Source organism: Schistocerca americana, chromosome X (assembly GCF_021461395.2).
Source record: "Schistocerca americana isolate TAMUIC-IGC-003095 chromosome X, iqSchAmer2.1, whole genome shotgun sequence".
NCBI classification, from domain to species: domain Eukaryota; kingdom Metazoa; phylum Arthropoda; class Insecta; order Orthoptera; family Acrididae; genus Schistocerca; species Schistocerca americana.
The window spans coordinates 584322075-584348175 of NC_060130.1; the positions used below are offsets into that span (position 1 = coordinate 584322075).

The window sequence follows — 26101 nt, forward strand, 5'->3', positions numbered from 1 at the left end:
ATAGGTATCTGGATACCTTTGATCAGATAGTGAACGTCGTAGTAACTCACAGTCATGTTGCTACAATTGTAGCAAGTTGGAATAGCTGATGTGAATGTGAAACAGAGATGCTTAAGTGAATTTAAATACTAATTTTTCCAAAAAAGGTGACAGTTATCTCACGAAAGGACATTCTAGGTAGACTGCGAAACAGTTCTACTGCCATAAAGTACATCTAGCACAGAATGAGTAGGAGGAGAGAGTTAATTGTACATGCGGAGGCATTAATCATTTCCCTTTTCTCTACACCTGAATGAAGTAACCGAGCGACGTGTGGCAGTAGTTAAGACACTGGACTCGCCTTCTGGAGGACGCCGGAAATATCTTTATCAAGACAAATTGAGGTTTTCCATGGTTTCACTTAATTCCTTGGGGAAAATGACGGGACGGTTCCACTGGAAAGATACGGCCAATTTCTCTTCCTATTCTTTCCCAAACTGAGTTTGTGCTCCATTTGTAATGACCTCGTAGTCGAAATTTCGTTAAACACTAATCCTCCTCCATTTTCGAATGTAGTAAGTCGAGGAACAGCTAATATTTTTACCAAACGAATACCTACAAGCACTGTAAAGCAGGCTGTTGAGTATACACTGCTGTGACAAATGTCATGGGATAGGGATATGCACACACACAGATGGCGGCAGTATCGCGTACACGAGGTATAAAAGGACAGTGCATTGGCGGAGCTGTCATTTATACTTAGATGATTCATGCGAAGATGTTTCCGACGTCATTATAGCCGCACGGCGGGAAGTAACACACTTTGGACCCGAAATGTTAGTTGGAGTGGTAGTTGGAGCCAGATGCGTGGGGCATTACATTTCGGATGTCGTTAGGGAATTCAATATCTCGAGATCTACAGTGTCAAGATGTGCCGAGAACGCCAAATTTCAGCCATTACCTCTGATCACGGGCACCGCAGTGGCCGACGGCCTTCACTTATCTACCGAGAGCAGCGGCGTTTGCGCAGAAATGTCAGTGCTAACGAACGAGCAACACTACATGAAATAACAGCAGAAATCATTGTGGGACATACGACGAACGTATCCGTTAATACAGTGGGGCGAAATCTGGCATTAATAGGCTAACAGCAGACGACCAACACAAGTGCTTTTGCTAACAGCTCGACATCGCCTGCAGCGCCTCTCCTGGGCTCGTGACCATATCGGTTGGACCCTAGGCTGGAAAACGGTGGCCTGGTCAGAAGAGTCCTGATTTGAGCTAGTAAGAGCTGACGACAGGATTCGAGTGTGGCGCAGACCCCACTAGGCCATCGACCCAAGTTGTCAACAAGGCATTCTGCAATCTGGCCCCATAATGGTGGGGGCTGTGTTTACATGGAATGGACAGCGTTCTCGGTTCCAACTGAAACGATCATTGACTGGAAATGGTTATGTTCGGCTATTTGGATTTTTTATGGATGACAGTGTGCCATGTCATCAGGACGCGATTGTTGCGACTGGTTTGAAGAACATTCTGGAAAATTCGAGCAAATGGTTTGCCCACCTAAATCGCTCGACATGAATTCCATCGAAAATTTATGGGACGTAATCGAGAAGTCAGTTCTTGCAAAAAATCCTACACCGGCAACACTGTCGCAGTTGCGGACGGCTATAGACGCAGCATGCCTTACTGTTACCGAAGGGGACTTCCAACGACTTGTTGAGTCCACCCCACAACGAACTGCTGCACAATGCCGGGAAAAAGGAGGTCCGTCTCGATATTAGGAGGTATCCCATGACTTTTGTCACCTCCGTGTATAGATATGGCCTACACAAAAAGGTTCTTCGCCATTTCTTTTGTGGCACAGAATGAGTGAAGAGGTCTGAACTGTTTTTACCGTCAATTATCGTGGTTCAAGACATCGCTTTTTCTCTTTTCTTTAAAGATACATATTCATGTAGAAACCGCCGTTAAGTCTTATCGTTTCTTCGTACACGCAGTTCAATGGCTGAATCTTCAGGGATTTCTATTCACATGTTAAAAAACGCATCCGATTCGGACCACGTCCCACGTAATATGTGTTCCACTGTAAAATTAAGCGACTTCCCATCTGAAGCTGAATGCAGATACACTACTGACCGTTTAAATGTCAACACCTTGAAGGCGGCATGCAACAGGCTAGACGTTTGGCACCAGGCTCGAATAAACGTACAGTTGAATAGTGTTTGAGGGTAAAGGGACAAAGTAAGTCGGAGTAACACAATCGACATTACATATGTAAGAAAAGATGATAAAAACGAATTTCTTATTCAGAAATCCCTTTAAAATGTTGCTTATTTTTAAGAAAGTGTTGTGCTTCGTGCGAAAAGAAGAACGTCCACTAGCACGTCTCGGTATTCGAAAGCGACAGGAATGCGGCCTGTCGAGGCAGTGGTTTACTGTTCTGTAATACTGCTGCTGCCATTAGTCAGGATCCTACAACTGACATGCGAGTGTGAAAACGTCGGGGTTCAGGAGTGTCATACTCTACTGAAGCGAATTTTGTAAGTGAATGAATACCACCGAGGATTCACCGACGGTGCACTAATTTCTACACAGAGGACGGCTAGAAGCCGTGAACATGTGACTAACAACGTGGCAGCTACGGCAGAAACAGCAGAATGAATGGGACCTTACAGGTGACTTAGGTGGTTCTCACAGAAAGAGCAAGCTGCGGGAGATTGTTCTGGTGAATCTGTTACCTTCCATTGGTTGACTTCGTTGGAACTACGGATAACGACGCTAGCTCACGTCTCAGGGCTTAGACGCAGTGGGTTCGCAGATGTTTGGGTATGGCATGGGATCCCTGGAACTCCGGTTCTAGAGATTTGGCATACTGTCCCCGGCAACCGGGGACTCACTGGTGTAAAAGTAAGTAATGGTAGAATGAATATGGTTTTCCTTTTCATTTATTATTTTTTTAAATCCTCTATTTCCTTTATGATCAATTTCACTGATGATTAAAATGCTTAAATTACACACCTTGAAGTAAATATTAACCATAATTGTACACAAATTTCTGTTGCTAAGTGAAAATACGACCCACATGGGTGTCCAAGTGGCGGGAGTCAAAAGTGCAAGCAATAATAAATAAATAAAATAGTACGAAACTGAACGCCATACAGGATTTCAACTCCCCCACGAGAATACACTGTTCGCTCAGCCGTGGAGGATCCATGAGTGAGCCACCGAGGACAGTGAAAGTTGTGGGACTGCATTCATCATCATCATCATCATCATCATCATCATCATCATATGGTCGCAGCACTTGGCGTGATGGTATGGGATGCAGTTGGGTACACAACACTATGAACTTCAGTTCCACACCCATTAATTTGGACTGGTTAAGGCCTGTGGCTCTGCCGTATCTTCGAGGTTTCCTTGACATTATCTTACAATATAAGACAAGACATTTTGTTTATTGTGCTATCCTGGCCTGCCTCAATACAGAGCCTGTTCGACTCTGCCATGGCCAGCACATTCTCCACATCTCTCAGCGACTGAATACATCTGCTCATTGTCTGACGAGAGATTAGTACGCCACCAATCACCAGCCATTACGATTGACAAACTTCAGCATAGAATTGAAACAGTGTAGAATCACATACCCTTGTCTGATATCAAAGCTCAATTCGGTTCGATGTCCATTCTGGTTAGAGCCAGATATGGCAGCTCTGTTTATGAAATTTCTCACTCTGTATATCCCCAAATCACCTACAAATTTCAAATGGTTCAAATGGGTGTAAGCACTATGGTCATCAGTCCCCTAGACTTAGAACTACTTAAACCTAACTAACCTAAGGACATCACACATATCCATGCCCGAGGCAGGATTCGAACCTGCGACCGTAAAAGCAGCGCGGTTCCGGATTGATGCGCCTAGAGCCGCTCGGCCACAGCGGCCGGCGCCTACAAAATAATCATGTATTCTTTCTAATACACAGGAAACGCACAATAACTAAAATTTCGTCATTTGCTATCCTTCTTGATGTAACAAGTTTAATGGCTACCAGTGCAAGAGCGTTTTATACGGTGTTTAAGTGCTTCCGATGCGGATTTGTTCATCACTCTGTAGCGAGGGGGAGGTGCTATAAATCCACAAGAGGCTCTTTAGTCATGCGCTAGCTGTTCCAGAGACGTTGATCCCTATGGCCGGTTGAGCCTCTATGCAGTCCTTCCAAATGGCCCCCGGGCCGGGCCGGTCTGCGCTCGAGGCACGGCTGCCAAATCAATCGCCGCCCGACTTCGTGCCTGCTACCACGCTACCCACCACACTGGCTGATGATGATGATGATGATGATGATGGCAGTCTTGGCGGTGGTGGGGCAGACGCAGTGATGTCGCTAGCGGCGCGTCGGAGGCGACTGGGATACAGGGGCGGCCACGGGCAGCGAGGCGGCGTATTCCCGTCACGAAGTCGGGACCATTCTTTATACACCGGAGGGGGCATGTCAGCTTACACGCAGGGAGGACGGCGGGGGAAAAAAAGAGGAGCGTTTTCACAAATTGGTTGGGCGGAAGCAGAGAAAAAGTGAGAAAGGAGGAAGAAGCTGGCCGCCACTTCCTCGCAGCAGAAATCCCTAATGCAACTTACGGCGCGCATCTGCGCACACAGATACTATTGCGAGTACGCATTCGTGCATGCGGACACCAGATGTCTTGGCATGTACCGAAATACATGGAACCGTTCGTTCTTAATGGAAATCTAGACAGAAAATGGTGCGATAGAATGTCCTTATAGAACGTAAGTTTTTGCGTAAATAGTGAACGAGTCCGATGTGTCTTCCAGCTTGAAATTCCTGGTGAAAACTGCTCACCGACTTACAACGTTTCTACTCGCTTTCCAGAAGGAATTACACACACACACACACACACACACACACACACACACACAGAGAGAGAGAGAGAGGGAGAGAGAGAGAGAGAGAACGCACAACAATATTTAAAATTCCTTGAAACTTCTGCTGACTTTGGAAACATTTTAGGAAAATCTATTGATTTACTGGTTCTACGGCGCGGCTGAGAGCTATCGCTAAGACCTGAAATCAAATATCGATCTTGGACTGATATATGGTACTGTGGTTAGAGCCGCAGATAGCACAGTGTCTCTTCAATCCTATAAAATGTCTAATGTCTATGAATATCCATGCAGAGTGTAGGTAATTATTTCGTAGATTCATTTCAGATATGCAGAAAAATTGTGTGCCGTATTACTGGGACGGCAACACGACTTGTCCCCGGTCATTTTGACTGTATTAGGTACATTTTTATGCGACTTAATCAAAACTGAAAATAAAATATAGGTGCAAGCAATTAAGCCAGGTAATCTGCTGTAGCGCAGTGTATTTGTTACACGAATAAAATTATAAATAAGAGTGTTAAAAAGAAAAATTAGTACTAGTGATTAATAATAATAAGTTAAAAGCTGCAAAAGTATTGCATGTTGCTGCAAGGAACCTAGAACTATCATAACGTATTTATGAGGCTGAAGCTCTCCAACGTTAGAGGGGATTTTCTAAAACTGTGTGTAACATTTAAGTTCCTGCATAGAGCAGTAACTGGTATGAAGCTGTAAAAATCTGGTACTTTTTATTACTACCTTTTTATAGAGTAATTTAAGAGTCAACGGCATGACGTAGCTTTATTATTTCACAAGCAATAAGCGAAGTGGTATTTCACACAACTAGTTTTCCATCGTTATTACCTTAACTGCAGTGGTTTCATTGATCTTAATTAACAGCGTGTTTTAAGTTTTAGACTGGAAAAAACACTTTAGGGATTAAAACATTTTACATATAATCCATAAAAACACACTCCCAAAATACGCATCCGATGAGTGATTTAAGATAACTGCTTAAAGATTCATTGAATTTTCAATCCGAAACTCTCGCTATTTACTTTTCAAGGGGCCATTAAATGTTTTTCAGGTGAGACTGTCTCTAATAGTCGTCGAGGTAGTGTTCAGTAGGCATGCAGAAACAAGTATTGTTGTGGTACACTCGAAAGCGATCTTTTTCTCCAATATCAAAAGAGAAATGTCATTCAATCATTCTCACACACAATTTACAAAATAATAATAATAATTTATTGTAGCTCAGTGGTCTAGTACAAGTGTCTGAGTTGGACGCCACATTGGCGAGCTGTGTGCCTCTAACCTACCACAGTTATTGAAACGGGGAAAGGAGACCTGAAGTTTAACCTGGAATCCGAACGACGAGTCGTTTATGGCGAATCTCCACATCACTGAGAGGCAAATGTTAAGTTAAAAGGCAGACTGAAAATTCCGTGGTCCGTACTAAATAACAACAAAGAAAAACACTATCCTTTGTTGACTAGGACAAATTCCGTAACATCTAGCATACATACTTGCAGAATATGGGTTCCTTGGTGCTGCTCGAACATTTCCATCGCTATTCCAGCAACAGAACGCGGCCGGACAGGGCCTGAAAGGAAAAAACAGTATGCATAATTAACATTTGCTTCTAACTATGTAATTTCATTGTTGTATCTGGATGGAAATGTGTATGGTTTACAAATGATTTCAGACTTGCGAAAATGAATAAAATCCGTACATAGTCTAAAAATGGGTGTGGAGGAAAGAACTACCTACCCATCAAAGGAGTGGTGAGGAGAGTGAAAAAGCAGTGTAGGCCACAACGAGCGATTTCTCTCACTTTATTCATCCAGTATCTGATAATGAGAGCACTTAGTGATTTGCAGTAAACTTTTTACATAATGTCAGACCTTTCAGGAACATTTTCTCGCTGTCAACTCACACAAAATGATGAAAGGAAAAAGAGGTTTATCGCTTCCTACGTTTCCGTTGTTCATGCAGTAGAAGTTCCGCATGAAGCATGACGTTTTAATGTATTACTTCTATACTAATAGCTGCATTTGCGGCACATTCTACAGACAGTATTCACATGTACCACTGAATGTACCAGCAAATTTATATCATTGTACGACACATACTATAGGACATTAATCATCGAGCTGCGTGAAAATGAAACTGCAAGACGAAGTACGCTGCAGATACAGACGAAATATGTGTATAAAAACGCTTGAAACATGTAAAATACACACATAAAAAAAGCAGTTTGGATCACCCCGGTTCCCAGAATTCCTGAAGACAGACGTTGACTGTGGATATTGTATCACAGACACAGTTCCTTTGACTGTTCAGAGATATTACTAAAACCGCCCAAAGATGTAAACAACCTTACATGAGCAGCCAGCCGATCAGTTCCAGTCATTAGACCAGGAAGGAGGTACACGGCACGAGTTGACTGTAGTTCAACCATGCCTAGACGGTCAATATCGCGGTTCGATCGCGTCCACACTGTTACTTTGTGCCAGGAAGGACTCTCAACAAGGGAAGTGCCCAGGCGTCTCGGAGTGAACCAAAGCGATGTTGTACAGACGTGGAGGCGATACAGAGAGACAGGGACTGTCGATGACATGCCTCGCTCAGGTCACCCAAGGGCTACTACTGCAGGGGATGACCGCTACCTACGGATTATGGCTCAGAGGAACCCTGACAGCAACGCCACCATGTTGAATCATGCCTTTCGAGCAGCAACAGAACTTCGCGTTACCACTAAAACTGTGTGCAACTGGCTGCATGATGCGCAACATCACTCCCGACGTCCATGGCGAGTACCATTTTTGCAACCACGGCACCACGCAGCGCGGTACGAATGGGCCCAACAACATGCCGAATGGACCGCTCAGGATTGACATCACGTTGTCTTCACCGATGAGTGTCGCATATGCTTTCAACCAGACAATCGTCGGAGACGTGTTTGGAGGTAACCCGGTCAGGCTGAAAGCCTTAGACACACTGTCCAGCGAGTGCAGCAAGGTGGAGGTTCCCTGCTGTTTTGGTGTGGCATTATGCGGGGCCTCCGGTAGCTGAATGGTCAGCGTGACGGATTGTCAGTCCTCTGGGTCCGGGTTCGATTACCGGCTGGGTCGGGGAATTTTCTCCGCCCAGGAACTGGGTGTTGTGCTTTCATCATCATCATCCTACCATCCTCATCGACTGCAGGTCGCCGAAGTGGCGTCAAATTGAAAGACCGGCACCCGGCGAACGGCCTGCCCGACGGGGGACCTAGCCATACGGTTAAATAAATAAATAAATTATGTGGGGCCAACGTACGCTGCTGGTGGTCGTGGAAGGCGCCGTAATGGCTGTACGATACGTGAATGCCATCCTCCGACCGACAGTGCAACCATGTCGGCAGCATATTAGCGAGGCATTCGTCTTCATGGACGACAATTCGCGCCCCCATCGTGCACATCTTGTGAATTACTTGTTTCAGGATAGCGACATCGCTCAATTAGAGTGGTCAGCATGTTCTCGAGACATGAACCCTATCGAAGATGCCTGAGACAAATTGAAAGGGCTGTTTATGGATGACGTGACCCACCAACCACTCTGAGGAATCTACGCCGAATTGCCGTTGAGGAATGGGACAATCTGGACCAACAGCGCCTTGATGAACTAGTGGATAGTATGCCATGACGAATACAGGTATGCATCAATGAAAGAGGACGTGCTACTGGGTATTAGAGGTACCGGTGTGTAGAGCAATCTGGACCACCACCTCTGAAGGTCTCGCTGTATGGTGGTACTACATACAATGTGTGGTTCTCAGAGCAATAAAAAGGGTGGAAATGATGTTTATGTTGATCTCTATTCCAATTTTCTGTACAGTTTCAGGAACTCTCGGAACCGAGGTGATGCAAAACTTTTTTTGGTGTGTGTAGATGTGAAATAAAAACTTTGCCAAAATTCCTGAAATGATTTCAACAAAATTTGGTACACATATTAGTTAAAATCTGGAAAGAAATACTGTGGGGTAAGAACCACCAGCATCCTATTAGCGTTGGGGTGATAACATGGAGAGAGAATGGAAGAGGAGGAGATTGACAGTCAGAGCGAGAGAAGGAGGAGATAGGACACAGGGACGGGGAGGGGCAGATGGACAAAAAGGGGGAGGAGGAGGAAATGGACAGAGAAAAGGAAGAGGAGGAGATGTACAGAGAGAGGAGAGAGGAGGAGACGGCCAGAGGACGGACGAGGGAATGAATAGCCAGAGGGGGAAGAGGAAATGGACAAGGAAAGGGAGCGGAAGAGATGGACAGAGAGCGGATGAAGGAGGAGATAGAGTGGCAGAGGAGGAGATGGACAGAGGAAGAAGGAGCAGATGGACAGAAGGGGGAGGAGAGACGGACAGAGAGAGGCATGGAGCAGATGGACGGAGAGAAGGGTAGGAGGAGATGGACAGAGTAAGGGAGTGGAGGAGCTGGACAGAGAGAGTGGAGAGGAGGAGATGGACTAAGAGAGTAGTGGATTAAATACATACCCGTGCAACGTAGGGTACTCAGCTGTTTTATTATGAAAGAACTGCAGTTAATGCACTCACCGAAGGTACAACCGTCCTCGAGCGTGCGCTGTTATTTAATTAGAGAGATCAGTAGACTGCAGATGAACAAAAGGTCATCTTGCACGGCACCACTGTGTTCCATATTGTCTCTGTATCAGGCCATCATTTTGAATTAGCTTATGAGCCGAAATGGACTTTAGTGGTAAGCGTGATATTTCCTTGTCAGCACGAGCCCCGGCGGTCGTTTGCGCGCTGGACGATTTGACGCAAAATACCGCCACATATTGAGACCCGGGACAGCCCAGGCTTCATTTCGGGGGGCTAGCTGCCAGATATTAAGCTGGTACGTGCCATTGGTTTACCTCGGTCTCCGTACGATGCAATAATCCCCGACACGGTCATATTGGATGCGTCGTGCGAGGTCCCAGATTAGACACGATCCTTGGTCCGCCGCCCGAGCCGCGGGGGAGAGATACGTAATTGGCACTCTTTAAGGGAGGTAGCGGCCGAGGGGAGCTAACTATATCATTGCTGGACTATTGACGTCAAAGATGACAGGGGGCCTGTCGCGCCACCGTACTCAATTAGCTGCGCCTCGCGCCTGCCACTTATGCGACACGGCACAACTGCCGCTACAATAAACTGCTCGCGCGCTACACTACTTCGCATCAAAATTAACTGTCTTCCTCAGAACCAAATAGGCAAACACCACCTTGCGTATTCAGACAGATAAAATGTTCCAGACATTTTCAGAGATTCATGAACAAAACAGTGTAAATCACTTTTATGTAACTGCTGTGACATGTTTCGGCCGAATTACGTTATCTTCAGATTTAAAACTAGAATAAAGAGAAATAAAAACATTAATTGTTCTCTATCAGCTAAGGATTTTATAATAATGTATGAAGGCGATATATAGGTAAATGTACTAGGTGACCTAAAATATAGTGCAATTACTACCGCAAGAGCCTGCTGGTGCGCGTCGTTACAACTGAGATTACATAGTAAGGGCCGCGATTATATATGGCCGTACGTCAGACCCTTGGCGATACTATTACGATAGAATAGAACAGTAGCGTCAAATAAAGTTAAAAAAAAAAAAATGGTTCAAATGGCTCTGAGCACTATGGGACTTAACATCTATGGTCATCAGTCCCCTAGAACTTAGAACTAATTAAACCTAACTAACCTAAGGACAGCACACAACACCCAGCCATCACGAGGCAGAGAAAATCCCTGACCCCGCCGGGAATCGAACCCGGGAACCCGGGCGTGGGAAGCGAGAACGCTACCGCACGACCACGAGATGCGGGCAAATAAAGTTCGTCCTGACTGTGGCTTTTCATATGGGCACATATATTGCAAAACCTAAAACACGAATAACATGTATTAAAATAGTAGATATTTTAATTAAAAAATGAAACTACCATTTTTAGAACATTTACGCTGAATTCACGAATTTTGTTTTCTGTTTCGAGTTACACCTATATTTTACGAGGGAGAACTCAGTATTCAGACTTAAAAAACGAAGTCTGTAACGATTTTGGAAAATTCGCAGGAAAGAATGTTACTCGTATATTTGGAGATGATTGATTTGTATTTTAGCTAAGTGTTGATCTCTACAGCTAGATCTATGTTCCGCAAGCAACCGTATAGTGAATGTTCTAGCTCTCCCAATGCGACAGAACTCCTTCTGTTCATGTTATGTGTTACTAAATGGCTTGGAAAAAATAATCTGAATTCTCAGACATTTCAATGAGGGGATGCTATTTAAAAATAAAATTCGCAAATACCTACCGAATCTCGATAATGTAGTTCACAGGATCTCAACGGGTACTCAACATAGGCAAATGTAAATCTATGCTCTTCACGTGTAGCTGTTGTAGGCTTTGAGTAAAATGTGGGATGGAAGAAGTTTATAAACCTAAAAAATTTGTTGTACAGTAGCTTATTTAATTCTGAAGCATTCTCTACGTTATTTTGTGCTAGAATGATTATTCAGAAACATCGTTATGCAACAGTCAGACATTTAGGAAAATGAAACTCGTAACTTTGCAGCGGAAAGTGCGCTGGAATGAATCATCTCATTAGATTAAAACTGTATGCCTGATGAAAACTCCAGCAGGATGTTTGCATCGAAGCGTATGGGAAACGGTAACAACCAATGATATTTTACTTCAGATTGACATTTTATCCATGGTAATCAGTGTGCGGCACCTTAATCGTAGGTGTGCCGTACAAGGAAGGAGCTTTCTTCCCAAATACTAACAATATAAACTCGTGTGCTAAGAATGAAACATGGAAAATTCTGTTGTGACTCACGTTTTTGTGATGATGCCTTGGTAGATTGTAACACAAATATAATATTATACACAAAATAGTCTTTTCTGGGCTACAGTTTGGAAGCAACTGAATACCACTTCACAATAATTTTGCGACTCTGAAATGTCATGGGTGAAATGAACATGAAACTATTCTATTATTTAACGGCAAAGCAAGATTTGTATGGTTTAGAATGTCTAGCCGAGCTGACGATCCGTTTTTAAACCAAACCTGTTATAAAAGCAGTCCACTAAATGAAAATAAATGAAGCATTACCGAATGCTGAAAATCTGGAAAATACACATGTTTCGAATAACGACTGAGCAAAGATTTTTACACTAATATTTTCTGTCTTCCTGTAAAAAGGTTAATGAGCAGTGACTTATATCTGACACTTCTCAGTGCTTCAGAAGCTGACAGGCATTTCATTATACACTAAAGTGAAGCAAGCTGTTCATTAACATATTTCGTGCGATGCTCCTCATTTGACACGAAAGTGACGAAGAGCTCACGAATTGTTTATGTTATATGCAAGGATATAGCCATTACATTTAGATGCTCCTCTTATTAATACATTGTTTTCGAGAGTGGAAAAATATATCAAGGCATACAGGTATGGTCACTGAGTTATAGCAACACGAACGAACAAACCACAGATACACTTTGCGACCATTCATTCTTTCCCAACAGGCGTAAAGTTAATTGTGGCGGTTGCTGGATAGTGTTCAATATGAAACAAAAAATCATAGTTCAGTGGTTCTGTGTTTAATTATGTAAACAAAACACCTCATTGCGTAACTCTGTTTTCAAACACAAGTTTTTTTCAAATTCCACAGAACTGCCAGTGGGCACTGCAGATGGCGTAAGTAGAAACCGTCTGTATGCTGTAATTACATGTAGGAAATGCTTTACAGCCATGATAATTTTAAAACCTAGCCAGTTTCAGCGTATTCCTGGGGAAAGATTTTAAACCCCTCGCCGACCATTATGATTAAGGTTTCCCAACTATTTTCACTTGCACCATCCTTGTCCAAACCGCATTCGTGTTTCATCCCTAGTGACGTTGTCGTTGACCAGACGTCAAGCTCTAATTTTCTAGAGATTTCTGTAGCCGATAGCTGAGTACAATGTTTCGCATCCTGCAATTCCAAAACTACAGAAGTCGGTCACGATTATGGTTCGTCCACGAGTAAGCGACGGATGAGATCCTTTATAGTATTCTTGGACACTAAAGTCGTTAGTATCAAACTATATACTCCCCATAATACTACAGCGTAATCCTATATTCTCGCTGGAATGAATTAGAAGTTATTTTTGTGACAAAGATTTTCCTACAGCATGGTTGATGTAAAATGCAAGTGCCTGTGAATTTCTCTGTATGAAAACGCACACCTTTTTTCAAGACCAAGAAGTTGAGCTTCAGAAAATGTCTTATAAAAATTATTTTTATTTTCAGACTGAATTAGTGGATTCAAGGACCTCAGATGGTTAATTTCATAGATGATTTTCGCCTTTTCAGATGTAATCCATAGTAAGTCAAGGACAATTAGGAAACTATGGAAAGCAACTCTAGCGGTTGAATTCTCAAATAACAGGCTGGTTTTTGTAACTGTACAGTAACAACCTGAGATTGTAACTGATATATTTTTGTGAAAATTAGAATATACTGATGTACGACCGCTGTCTTGAAACTGAGCAATTTACTTGCTCATTAAATCTCACATGCTTTCTTGAGTAGTGGTCTAACGTTACTACTACCACTACTACTACTACAAATAATAAAAATAAGACAACTAGGATAAGTTCATAACGCGAAGTCTACTGTAGGTGGAATAAAACAGTGGAAATTGTATGTCCGTCGTCTTAGCTCCCATGCGTCGACGTTATCAGTATGGAAACATTTCCCACGTACTTCAGCTTGGCGGAGATGTAATGACAGGCGTACTCTTACTCAAACAGAATTCACCGGACCTATGTAGGAAGACACACACTGAATCGCTAAATCAGAACTGTAAGTTGCTTTCTGTTGACAACTTGTGTGACATAATTCTTGAAAAGCTATCAACTGTTTATTTGTGGCGGGTGAACACGTAGCCATAGATAAATTTTGATAACATGTTTTAAAAAATGGCTCTGAGCACTATGCGAGTTAACTTCTGAGGTCATCAGTCGCCTAGAACTTAGAACTAATTAAACCTAACTAACCTAAGGACTTCACACACATCCATGCCCGAGGCAGGATTCGAACCTGCGACCGTTGCGGTCGCTCGGTTCCAGGCTGTAGCGCCTAGAACCGCGCGGCCACTCCGGCCGGCTTAACATGTTTTAACTGTTGTACAAATAATATGTTTCGCGTGACAATGTTAATTGTGAGTACTATCTATGAAACTGTAACTACATAACTAATTAACCACATACTTGAGACTAAGGCAATCGAATGCTATCTCATTGAGAATATTCTCTGTTAGTAGGGCGATGTCACCTACTATAGGGTGCACATCCTCATTCACTAAGGATTTCTCGAGATTAGAACGTACCGATCTGAGATGGTTCCCTTAACGCGAGATTCATTGTCTTCAAACCCTTGAGGACTGATGCAAGTTTTCACTGAATCTGAATCACTGTAGTTATTGCCACTGTATCATCCTTACAGTCGAGATATCTCTCAGTTTACTGTGACTTTATTGTCAACAGGATGCAAAAACAATAAAAATCTTATTTTTTGGGGCAAAGCGGATTTTCTCTAACGGCGCTTAGCGTGATACAGACGTTGTATAAAATATAGCCTTTCGCTTACTCAGTTTTGCTGTGTTCGTCTGAGAGAAAGAAGGAAGCTTGAGCATTGTTCTTTGTGTATATACTCCCCTAAGGCTAACTAATACACGTTCGGTGCATGTGACCGATGTAATTTTTTCAGTTACTCATGCTGAATAACCAGTTGTTCCACAAAATGAAGTATTCGCGTTAGACGGTTTTCGAACTCTTCTGGCGAGGCCGTGAGCGAGGAGAATCGATACAAATTGCAGCTAGATATGAAGAGAAAGCCACATTAATTCAGCTCGGGGCGCGGGCCACGTTTGCGCGCGTCCACAATATTTCACGCGTGACAGTGCAATATTGGGCAGATATGAGGTGTTAGTGCGCATCTGCGGCCGGATTCAAAACGCAGCTTCTGGACAAATAATGCTTCCGGGTGCGGTGGGCTTCTCAGGGACGATACATTGCATTATATTTGATCAGTTGGAAGCCTTCTTTATAGTACAAATAAATTATCACGAACATTTTTACATGGTAAAAACATATGCGCGAAGCGTTTTTCAACCTCTGTTTATAAATAGACAAGCTTACCGACATGGTCATGAATGTCAATCGCTTCTTCATAAATATCAAGCAATTCATGTTGTAGATTACGAAAACCGTCTTTAAATCTGCAAAAAAAACCTCCTGGCTGTTATTGCCGTATACACTGTTAAGATATTACGAGCATATCAATATGGTGATTGAAGTTCCCAATCAGTCATTAAAAGAACAGAGTAACGCAGATTTCTATTTATGGTTAACAATATATCAAAATATTTATACCACAATTATCGTTGGAAAAATTTTCCTCCCCTGAGGATTTTTGTGGAATTGTTATTAGATTGGTCCGTAAGTTCGTAGCGTTTTTGGCTCTGAGCGATATGGGACTTAACTGCTGAGGTCATCAGTCCCCAGAACTTAGAACTACTTAAACCTAACTAACCTAAAGACATCACACACATCCATGCCCGAGGCAGGATTCGAACCTGCGACCGTAGCGGTCGCGCGGTTCCAGACTGTAGCGCCTAGAACCGCTCGGCTACACCGGCCGGCTCGTAGCGTTTTTATTTTGGATGTTGGTATTCTAGTTAATATGGATTTTCAGTGGATTGTCATTTTTTATTTGAAGTTCACTATTGCTGCTTGAGTTTACATATTGTTATTTTGTCATTTGGGGATAGTGAGTGGAGCTGTGGACGCTAGAAGATGATGTGCAAAGTGGAAAAATCGGAACATTTCCGACATATTCTTCTGTTTGAGGACAATACAGAGGTGACAGCAGCGGAGGCAGCTCGAAACATTTGCGTCGCTTATGGGGACAATTTCATTAGGCAGAGCAAGGGAAGAAAATGGTTTTCACGTTTTAAGGAGGATCGTTTTGACTTTAGTGAGTCTCCACTTTCAGAGAGACCTTTGGGGTGTGATAAAGATCGTTTAAATGCATTAATTGACAATGATCCACGTCAATGTCTCGAGAACTGGCAAATATGATCATTCCTCCATCGTGCAACAGTTACATGCAATGGGGAACGTTCAGAAATTGGATGTACGGGGACCGAATGTTCTAAGCCAAAATCACAAAAACCAACGGGTGGCCATATGTGCCTATCTACTTGCTGGTCATCAATTGGCTAGTGAACAATGCCTACCACTCGTATTCTGTATCGTTACTGGTGGTGACAAATGGTGTCTTTATGCTGGTGGTGGTGATGAGTCCCATACTCCTTTGCAGAGCGTAGGGAAGCGACGCGGGAGACCCGCGCCGCCTTACTAGGCAGGGTCCTAGTGGAGGTGGTTTGCCATTGCCTTCCTCCGACCGTAATGGGGATGAATGATGATGATGAAGACGACACAACAACACCCAGTCATCTCGAGGCAGGAAAAATCACTGACCCCGCCGGGAATCGAACCCGGGACCCCGTGCTCGGGAAGCGAGAACGCTACCGCGAGACCATATGCTAACATAAGGGAGAGAAAGGAATGGTTGAGCCCAAACAAAGCAGCAACTCGCTCTACAAACACCTGCGCGCATCCACAAAAGATAATGTTATACATCTGGTGGAAGAGTGACGGTGTAGTGTACTACGAATTACTTGCCCGAGGTGTAACTATCAGTACTGATGTTTATTGTCAACAACTGAAACGTCGTGCAGACGCAATCCAAGAATAACGACCAGGAAGACTGCGTGAACTGATGCTACTCCACGATAACACCTGCCCGCATTCTGCTAGACAGACAAAAAACCCTACACACAAGCTGGTTTGGGAAGTCATGTCGATCCCACCTTATTCACATGAGCTTACGCCCTCCGATTTTCACCTCCCCCCCCCCCCTCTTTCGATATCGAACAACCTTCAAGAAACTACCTTTCCGGATGAAAATGCACTGCGAATATGGCTCGACGAGTTTTTCGCCTAAAAACTGAGTGATTTCTACAGCCGCCGAATGGAAAAGTTACCCAAGCGTTGGCAGACTGTTGTAAATAGTGAAGGAGAATATGTTATTGATGACTGAAGTGTCAGTTATGTGGGTCTGTTGTGGTTATCGATCTTACGGAAATATGCTATGAACTTATGTACCAACCCAACACAAACGAACAATAATAGTCACAGACCACTTAATAATCAGTGTGTTTGTTTCGATCTAGGCTTCAAAACTTTTTACTCTCTATGTTGCCTCTTTTTGGTTTTTATGTATAATAATTACTTAACATAAATATGTAATTATCACCAAGTGCACATTACTGTAACTGTAGCAAGGTACAGAAGGATTATTTGGACTATGTTCAGGCAGACTACTACGAAATTTATGTATGTTTTGCATTTGGTTGGTCATATTTGACGAAAATGTATTTTTGATCCATTGATGTACATTGATTTTCTGCTGTGAAGATGGTTGTAGTAACTTGAACCGGTTGAGAGGACACATACACTTGTACAGCTGAAGGTAAAAATATGATTTCTTTCCTACTTAATGGTTCGCCACTAGAACCTATTAAAATTGGTATTTAGTAGAACAGGCATTTAAGAAATTTAAAAACAACATAAATACGGATCCTACTGCTAATAACGTCACAAGACTTTTGACAACAGCGATGGAAACGTGTTGCTGCAACAGTTTTCAGGTAGCCTTCCGCAATGTATTCAATATCCGTTAAGATACTGCTGAAGAAGCCTGTATTTTGGAACGACTGTACATCACCTCACAATGACAGATGTATACCATTGTCTGCTGTGGCTGTCTCAAATGGTAGAAGTCAATAACAGAAATGATCTAATGGAGTAAATAACAATAACCGGTATCTCCGTATAGTAACATGTCATTCCTCCCTCTATCAGATATCTACGATATCTAATGACAGATATAATCCTTGGCGAATTTTTTAAAAATCTTACAGTCAACCAGAGACAACTTGGGCCATCTAACATATGTATTGTTAATTACCGTTATCTTACTACACTGCCTGAGAAAACAGTTGAATACCGCGAGCAGGAAACGAAAAGAAAATTCACTGGTTCCGAGGGTACGTGATGTTTTTTAGTGATTAAAAAACAGAGCTTGATTTACAAAGAACTTGACAGTATGAGCCCACTTATCAGTATAGCGTTGCATCCCCTCTGGCCTGAATGCCTGCACTGATTCATCTGGGAATGGTGTCAAATGCTGTTATATCATCTCCTGATGCAAGCTGGCCCGCAGTTGTTGTAATTGACCATCGAAAACCCGGATGCTAACGTAGTTGACGTCCAAGCTGGTCCCACAAAGTTCTATCGGGACAAATCTGGAGTCTTGTTAGCAACTGGTCCTCAGTGTAACGATATACTATAGGGCCAGACAGTGATATCACAGTTACGTTATAAATGTTCATTCAGCATGAAGTACAGTTTCAGTATTAAATTTTTTTTTCGGATGAATTATTTCTTAAGCCGGTATAAGATTTAGTACTTCATAAGACACTGTGCAACTACTAAAAAAGTGCTGGGTACCTGGGGATAAATGGACTATGCACATGCACATGCACATACACACACACACACACACACACACACACACACTCGAAAGCGCGCGGGCCTTTGAGGAGCTGGAAGTGGATAGGTGGAAGGAGGCAGAAGAGAGAGAGAGAGAGAGAGAGAGAGAGAGAGAGAGAGAGAGAATCGAGGCAGGGGGTGAGGGTGCTGGTTCTCATCGGCCACGGATTACACAAATTAATGTTAATAACAACATGGATCGGACATCAGACCACGATAGCGATATAACTGCGTTCCTGTGCTCTTCCAGCGGACGAAGTCTTTTCCATTACAGTTAATGCCTGGCGGGAGATTGCTCCGGCAGTTCCACAGACTTGGTCGTCCGGAAGCCAAATGCGACTTCCTTGGGCTCTGTAGTAGCTATAGCTACGTAATATCCCTCATCTAGAAAAACAGTTTTCTCGACTTTGTTCACTGGAGAACACTTAGGCAGACGGAAGGACGTTTCTTGAGGGATGGTAAATACAGACTCCAGCGATAGTAATATTAACAAAGTATATTGATGAAAGGAGAGAGTATTACAATTTCCTGACAAAATAAGCACTGCGGATGAAAATGAAGGCAGCTAGAGTACAACAGCAATGTGCAGCACAGTCCTTCACAATGCTGTAATGTTGGTAACCTGAATGCATGTATAAAAATTGTTTATAACCTTGGAAAAAGCTATACGTTAACTGAGAACTAGACTGACTGTATCGGTTTTAAAACAGCAGTATCTTCTCATCTTTACCCGGAGCTAACTGACGCATTAATGACTTATGAAATACAAATTACGACAGAATATGTAACCGAAATAATGTCAGTTTTAAAATGTTTTCAGACTTTAAAGCGTAACCTATTATTGTTTTTATTGTTATTAAGAATTTACAAGACAGATCGATTATTCGCAGACAACAGATCATATCCTTGATTAATTGCCATCTTTTCTGTGTGAACCACGGGAAACCTAAACGCGACTGTCAACAAAAGCAATAGATACAGGTTATACAGAACAGTAAATTACATTGTTGCAGGTGTGGTGGAAGTAAGCTAGCGTAGTCCAGCACTTATGTCTACCGGAATAGCTTAGCAACTGTGTTCTATCACCCGTCACAAGAAAATTGCCCTCGTCTAAAACTGGGTGAACCGTATATTGTGTACTGATTCGAGATGGGCTTCGTTCACATAATGCCCTTACATGAACGGAAACCATTGTTGCCATTTTACAGTGAACTTTTTCACTGTCAGTCAAAAGATGACAGCGCCTGAAGAAAAGGCCACATTCATAGCCTCTAGGAAAAAAGTCACTGTATCTGTCAGAGCGACATCAGTGCTGGCAGGGAACCAAAATTGTGTTATTCATCGCTGAGATGGAATTTCCGAAGAATCTTCGGTCAAAAGCGTCTACTGCTAACCGGATGCATTGTGCCAGTCCAATGTACGCCACGTTTGATTACATCTAGAGTAGAAGTTCATTTTGTCGGCATCAAAGGGCTGACTTGGAAACACTTTTGCAGACATGATACTGTTCTCTTTGGCGTTTTGCACGTAAGAGGTACGGAGTTCCTTCTTATACACCAGTCTCTGAATACCTACCAGTACTGCTAAGGAAATTCAAATTTTTTACGGGCTGTTGCCGCCCTGACGTTTTAAAATGGAATAGAAATCTTTTACTTGCTGTGATTGCTCAGCAGATATAGTTAATTTTGATAACTCAGTCAGACATGTTCGTAACTGAAAGGCGCTTTTAAGTACTACAAGAGCTGAGAATGGGCGAATCATTGGTATTCCGCAGTTCGATGTATTATGTTAGTCGTTAACAAAAAACCCACCACTAATGAAACTTGTAAATGATCCGCAAAATAAGACGACCTGCGAAAAGATATGAGAAGGGAAAAGATACAACTTTTCCTCCTCTTGGTAGTTATTCCGCTATGTGTAGGTACAGATCTGTTTTTTCACCAATCAGTTTTGTCACAAAAATAAGGAAAGGAGCATGAAACGTGTTAGCTGAGAGTGTAAATTGTAATGAATGTAACTCAGTTATAATCTACCAGGAAGCTTCAAAACACCGCGAACACTCCGCTGCTGAGTGAAAGATTTATTCTGGAAATGTTCAGTCTGCCACGATTTGAGATTAAACTGAATCAGATTTAATTTATTAAGGAGAGCTTGAACCGTAACAGTTGAGGATTTACTACTGTTACTCTATGAAAAACAAAGAGTCTATGGCATTGCTATCTGGAAGAGCCGGCCGCGGTGGTCTCGCGGTTAAGGCGCTCAGTCCGGAACTGCGCGACTGCTATGGTCGCAGGTTCGAATCCTGCCTCGGGCATGGATGTGTGTGATGTCCTTAGGTTAGTTAGGTTTAAGTAGTTCTAAGTTCTAGGGGACTGATGACCACAGAAGTTAAGTCCCATAGTGCTCAGAGCCATTTTTTTATCTGGAAGATTCCTCCACGCACAACGGCCCATTTCCTCTCAGTTTTACAAAGTTGTGTCTTCAGCGTGCCCGTTGAGTGTGGGTGACTGTAATGGACACTTGGCGTCACGTCTACGTTGTCTGATGATGAGAGAAAGAAGAGGGCGAAACACGATGCCGGCACTTAGCCCACTCCTCTCAGACAGCAAAGGGCGTCGCCGAACTTAACGTTCCCATCCGGCTGAAGGACCAATATCAAAAGTGCCACTTGCCCTCATTCCATGGCTCACTGTCGAGAGTTTTAGAACTTCATCCATGGCAGAGGTGCACACCTTGATGACCAGGAACCGCATCCTCCACCAGAGACGTGCGTTAGCGACATCGACAACGGAGGTGGATGCACTGCCCTATGATTTTTTTTTATTAAATCACTATTTGAGAAAGATAGAGTGATTTGCGATTTTACTGAAAGAAGTGTACAGCCGATGCCAGCCCCCGATCTTGTCCTATCCTACACCGAAGAGCCAAAGAAACTGGTACACCTGCCTAATATCGTGTTGGGCCCTCGCGCCCACGCAGAAGTGCCTCAACAGGACGTAGCATGGACTCGACTAATGTCTGAAGTAGTGCTGGAGGGAATTGGTAGCATGAATCTTGCAGGGCAGTCCGTAAGAGTACGACGGGGTGGAGATCGCTTCTGAACAACACGCTGCAAGGCATTCCATACATGCTCAATAATGTTCGTTTCTGGAGAGTTTGGTGGCCAGCTGAAGTGTTTAAACTCAGAAGAGTGTTCCTGGAGCCACCCTGTACTGGACATTTGGGTGGCGCATTGTCCTGCTGGAATTACCCAACTCCGTCGGAATGCACAATGGACATGAATAGATGCAGGTGATCAGATAGGATGTTTACCTACGTGCCACCTGTCAGAGTCGTATCTAGACGAAATATTGTTCGCAAAAGTTACGACTATTGTAGTTAATATTTGTGTTTTCAAATGGCTCTGAGCACTATGGGACTTAACTGCTGAGGTCATCAGTCCCCTAGAACTTAGAACTACTTAAACCTAACTAACCTAAGTACATCACACACATCCATGCCCGAGGCAGGATTCGAACCTGCGACCGTAGTGGTGGTGCGGTTCCAGACTGTAGTGCCTAGAACCTCTCAGCCACTACGGCCGGCTTTGTGTTTTCATTTAGTGTATTAAGTATATATACCATGAAACTACAAACGCTGTTTTCTTCTGCTTCATGAGCGGTGCAAAAAGAAGTTAGTGGTAACGGCAGTCTTCGGTCTCCCAGTAAGCCATTTTAGCCAACGTACATGTTAGCCTCATAGTCGACGGCTACAGAGACTAAGAAAAGGCCGGAAGTATCAAATTCTCGCAGAGACGTTTTTTGAAAAATATAACTCGAATAATGACTCGTATATTTGTATTATATAGAGCAGTCGATTTTAAGAGCTGGAACTGTAAAGTTGGATTACTTCTGTTGCGTTGAATTAACAGCCACTATATTTCATTACGTTAAAGTTTTACGTGGCATTAATTTGTACAAGAAGAATACTATAATAAGTTGCGAAGTGTTTTTAAAATATACTTGAAGACTTCGAATTGTGTTTGCTGGAAGTATGTGGAACGACGAACTATCTTAATTACTTGAAATGGTATGATTAACAAGTTTGAAATTTTGCATTGAAAGAAAAGTTTAATTTCATGCATGTTGAAAACGAATGTTGTCCCTGGTATTACGAAACTACTCCAGGGGAAAATGACTTTTAGAGGAATAATTTGCGCTTGTGAGAAATGCTTAATCTTTAACTGATCTTAGCCCGCCGGGATGGCCGAGCGGTTCTAGGCGCTACAGTCTGGAACCGTGCGACCGCTACAGTCGCAGGTTCGAATCCTGCCTCGGGCATGGATGTGTGTGATGTCCTTAGGTTAGTTAGGTTTAAGTAGTTCTAAGTTCGAGGGGACTGATGACCTCAGCAGTTAAGTCCCATAGTGCTTAGAGCCATTTGAACCATTTTTTTAACTGACTTGCGAATTAATTTTTGCCCACCCGCAACGGTAATCGATGGGGAAGTCTTTTTGCGCTAATATACTCGCAAACTGAAATGGAAGCACTGCTTAAAGAAATCAGCACTAAAATTATTGTCAGTGACTAATCATTGAAAAGAAGTGCGCTATTTTTCTGATTATGTTGAAAGATAATGCGCGGTTGATTCGATTTTTGCCGAGGGCGCGGCATATTAAGATGCGGGAATAACATTGCTCTCGGGTAGCCGTGACAAAGGGGGTAAACAGCATCACTACAGCGGATGGAATTGAAACCGAAAACTGCTTTATTTATCTCGTCTCCATATACTTGTATCTGCCCACATTTAAACTGTGAGTTAACAAGAACCTAGTTACGTTGATAAAATTGGAAATTTGTAGTAAGGTCGTATGGGAACAAACTGCTGAGGCCATCGGACCCTAAGCTTACGCACTACTTAATCTAACTTCAACTAACTTACGCTAAGGACAATACAGACACCCATTCCCGAGGGAGGACTCGAAACTCCGACGGGGGGAGCCGCGCGGACCGTGACAAGGCGCCTAGGACCGAGCGGACTCCACGCGCGGCTACGTTGATAAATATCTTCGGATGTAAGTGGCTTGCTATCTCCGTAGGTGTAGTGAGCAATCTGACAAGAGGAAGTCACGCTATATAAATGAGTACTGCTGATCTCACAATGCAGTTACCCTAACTAGGAAGGTTGCACCACTACATACTCCGTCTCTAACGACCTCTACGTCAAAGAGATACCAAGCTCTAAGCTTCCTCCTAAGGGAGCAGAATCGGAACCAGCAAGAAGCAAATAAAGCAGTTGCTTTTATCGTGTCCAACACAAACGCCTTGGCTATCCTTTGGGCGCCACAGACGTTGCGACTTTGAAGAACGAGGATGCAGACAGGGATCTCGGCAACAACTTGATGCATCACACACGACTTGGCCGGCGCTCGGTGTGGCGACCGTACAGAAATTGTGGCAGCTGCGAGAGACTTGGCTGACACGGGAGAGGAGCGCTTCGATCCGTCATGAAGGGAATTAAGAGTTGTCAGTGGCAGGGCGTGCGGTCCGCGGGGCGAACTGCTCCCTCGTGGGTCTCTAAGCGCTGCGCCACCTCCCCGCTGGAACGCCATCCTCAGCGCTGCTGCTGCTGCTGCGTCAACTTCTAGGCGGACCATTTGCTGGCATGCTTCGAAATGGGGTGTTAAAGGCTGTCTCACTAATTTGGGTAGGGCAGTACACCACTCTTCATAGCTACAATTAGTGCTGCCACATTCCGAAAACATTCCCTTACATCGACAGTTATGGACGACCCATCTCTGCCAGAAAGTAACACAAAAGTGAAAAATATATAATCCGGAAAAGGTTGCGGGTTTTCACAAAATTGCAGTCAAACATTGGAATACTTTCAATTCCTAAAATTACATGTCAACAATACAATAATTTACAGGGCATGACTGTTTATCTGTGTTAGTAATTTGTGTAGTAGTGTACCACAGTCGAAGGTTGTATGTATTTATGCTTTCATTAAGGGAGTATTCAATCTCAGCTGTCCAGTGATCATTTGTCAGTTCGCATTATTTCTCGTTTACACCAGCCTGTAAATATGTTTAACCCTATATTACTAAACCCTCGTAAAATTTACGATTGCAGTAGGATATAAAACAGAACATTTTGTACTTAATTTGGTATGTAACATACCACCGGAGATCTAATAATGATCATTAATTAATCTATAACCTATAAATTATGACTTCCTTTGAATCAAATGTGGAGTAGTAAACTTTACGATGGTTTAGTAGCAATGTAATTTTTCCCCTCTTACAGTTCGGACATTAAATAACTACGTGCCGTAAGTATGAAATTACTACATTGTCACCTGTCGGCTGAAAATGTATTTCAGTAGTAAAATTGAAGGTGGTCATTCCATGAAAGCCACATCTTGCTTCTGGCAGTAGTTTTACAATTGGTGATCTTTCTTTCTTTTTCTCTCAGTTTTGGAACACCCCGCACGTAAGACAGCGAAGACGATGAATCTCACAGGGGGACATCTTATACACTCTACTGCATCATAATTCCTCAGTATCCGCCTCCCGTCGCCTCTCGCTGTACCGTGATTCCTAGCTTAGCGATATCAGAATCACAACCTGCGCATACTTGTTTGTCACTAGACAGATTCTACATTCGTAAATTTATAATTATTTGTGAGCTGTCTCAGTAAAACAGATAAATTATTTGCCACTTTGATGGCTCTCTAAATCATTTATCCCCACTCACGTTACTATTATTAGTGCCATATCCAATAAGGAGGAACTATCACTGGATCTACTTTCTGGTGTCGATTGAAAACTCACTGGTCATAAACGTTTCATGCACCGTACACTCCATTGATTCCATCGATAGTTTGTTGTTGTTGTCTTCAGTCCGAGGAAAGCGGGAAGAGAGTGACTGAGTTTCCGGAAGGTAGAGCCTTATCGATTCCAGTGCCATGGCCAGCTGCGATAGATTTCTCGACTGAAAACTCATGGCACGAATAGCCTGATCGAGGTGATTCCATAGATTCTCGATTGGGTTTTAATGATGGGACTTTGGTTGCCAGGGGAGTACGGCAAATTCATCCAGGTACTCTTCGAACCACGCACGTACACTGCGAGCTATGTGACAGGTTGCATTGTCCTGCTGGTAGATGGCATCGCGCCGAGGAAAAAATAAACTGCATATAGGGATGGACATGCTCCCCAAAGGTAGACGCATACTTGTGTTGATCCATTGCAACTTCCAGAATGACCAGATCACCGAGGGAACGACAGGAATGCATTCCCCAGACCATTACGCCCCGTCTTCCGGCCTGTACCCTTCCGACGATTTTTGCAGGGCCACACGCGCCAATGACTGTCTGCCTGATGGAGTATAAAATGTTATTCATCTGAAAAGGCCACCTGTCGCCACTCAGAGGGCGTCCAGTTGAGGTATTGGAGCTCAAATTCCAGTCTTGGTTGCCAGTGAACGGCAGGTATCACGGGTACATGAACGAGGCGCCTACTGCAGAGTGAGGTCCATACACAGCAACGTTCGCTGAATGTT

General features: G+C 43.3%; 1 protein-coding gene across 1 annotated transcript in view; it reads right to left on the reverse strand.

The window, feature by feature from the left end:
• Positions 1–26101, reverse strand: part of LOC124556191 (protein trachealess-like) — a 319751-nt gene that overhangs the window by 152016 nt on the left and 141634 nt on the right. Inside the window, exon 3 of the mRNA XM_047130185.1 lies at positions 6388–6464. Within this exon, the coding sequence (XP_046986141.1) occupies positions 6388–6464 (77 nt within the window). The remainder of the gene's footprint in view (positions 1–6387; positions 6465–26101) is intronic.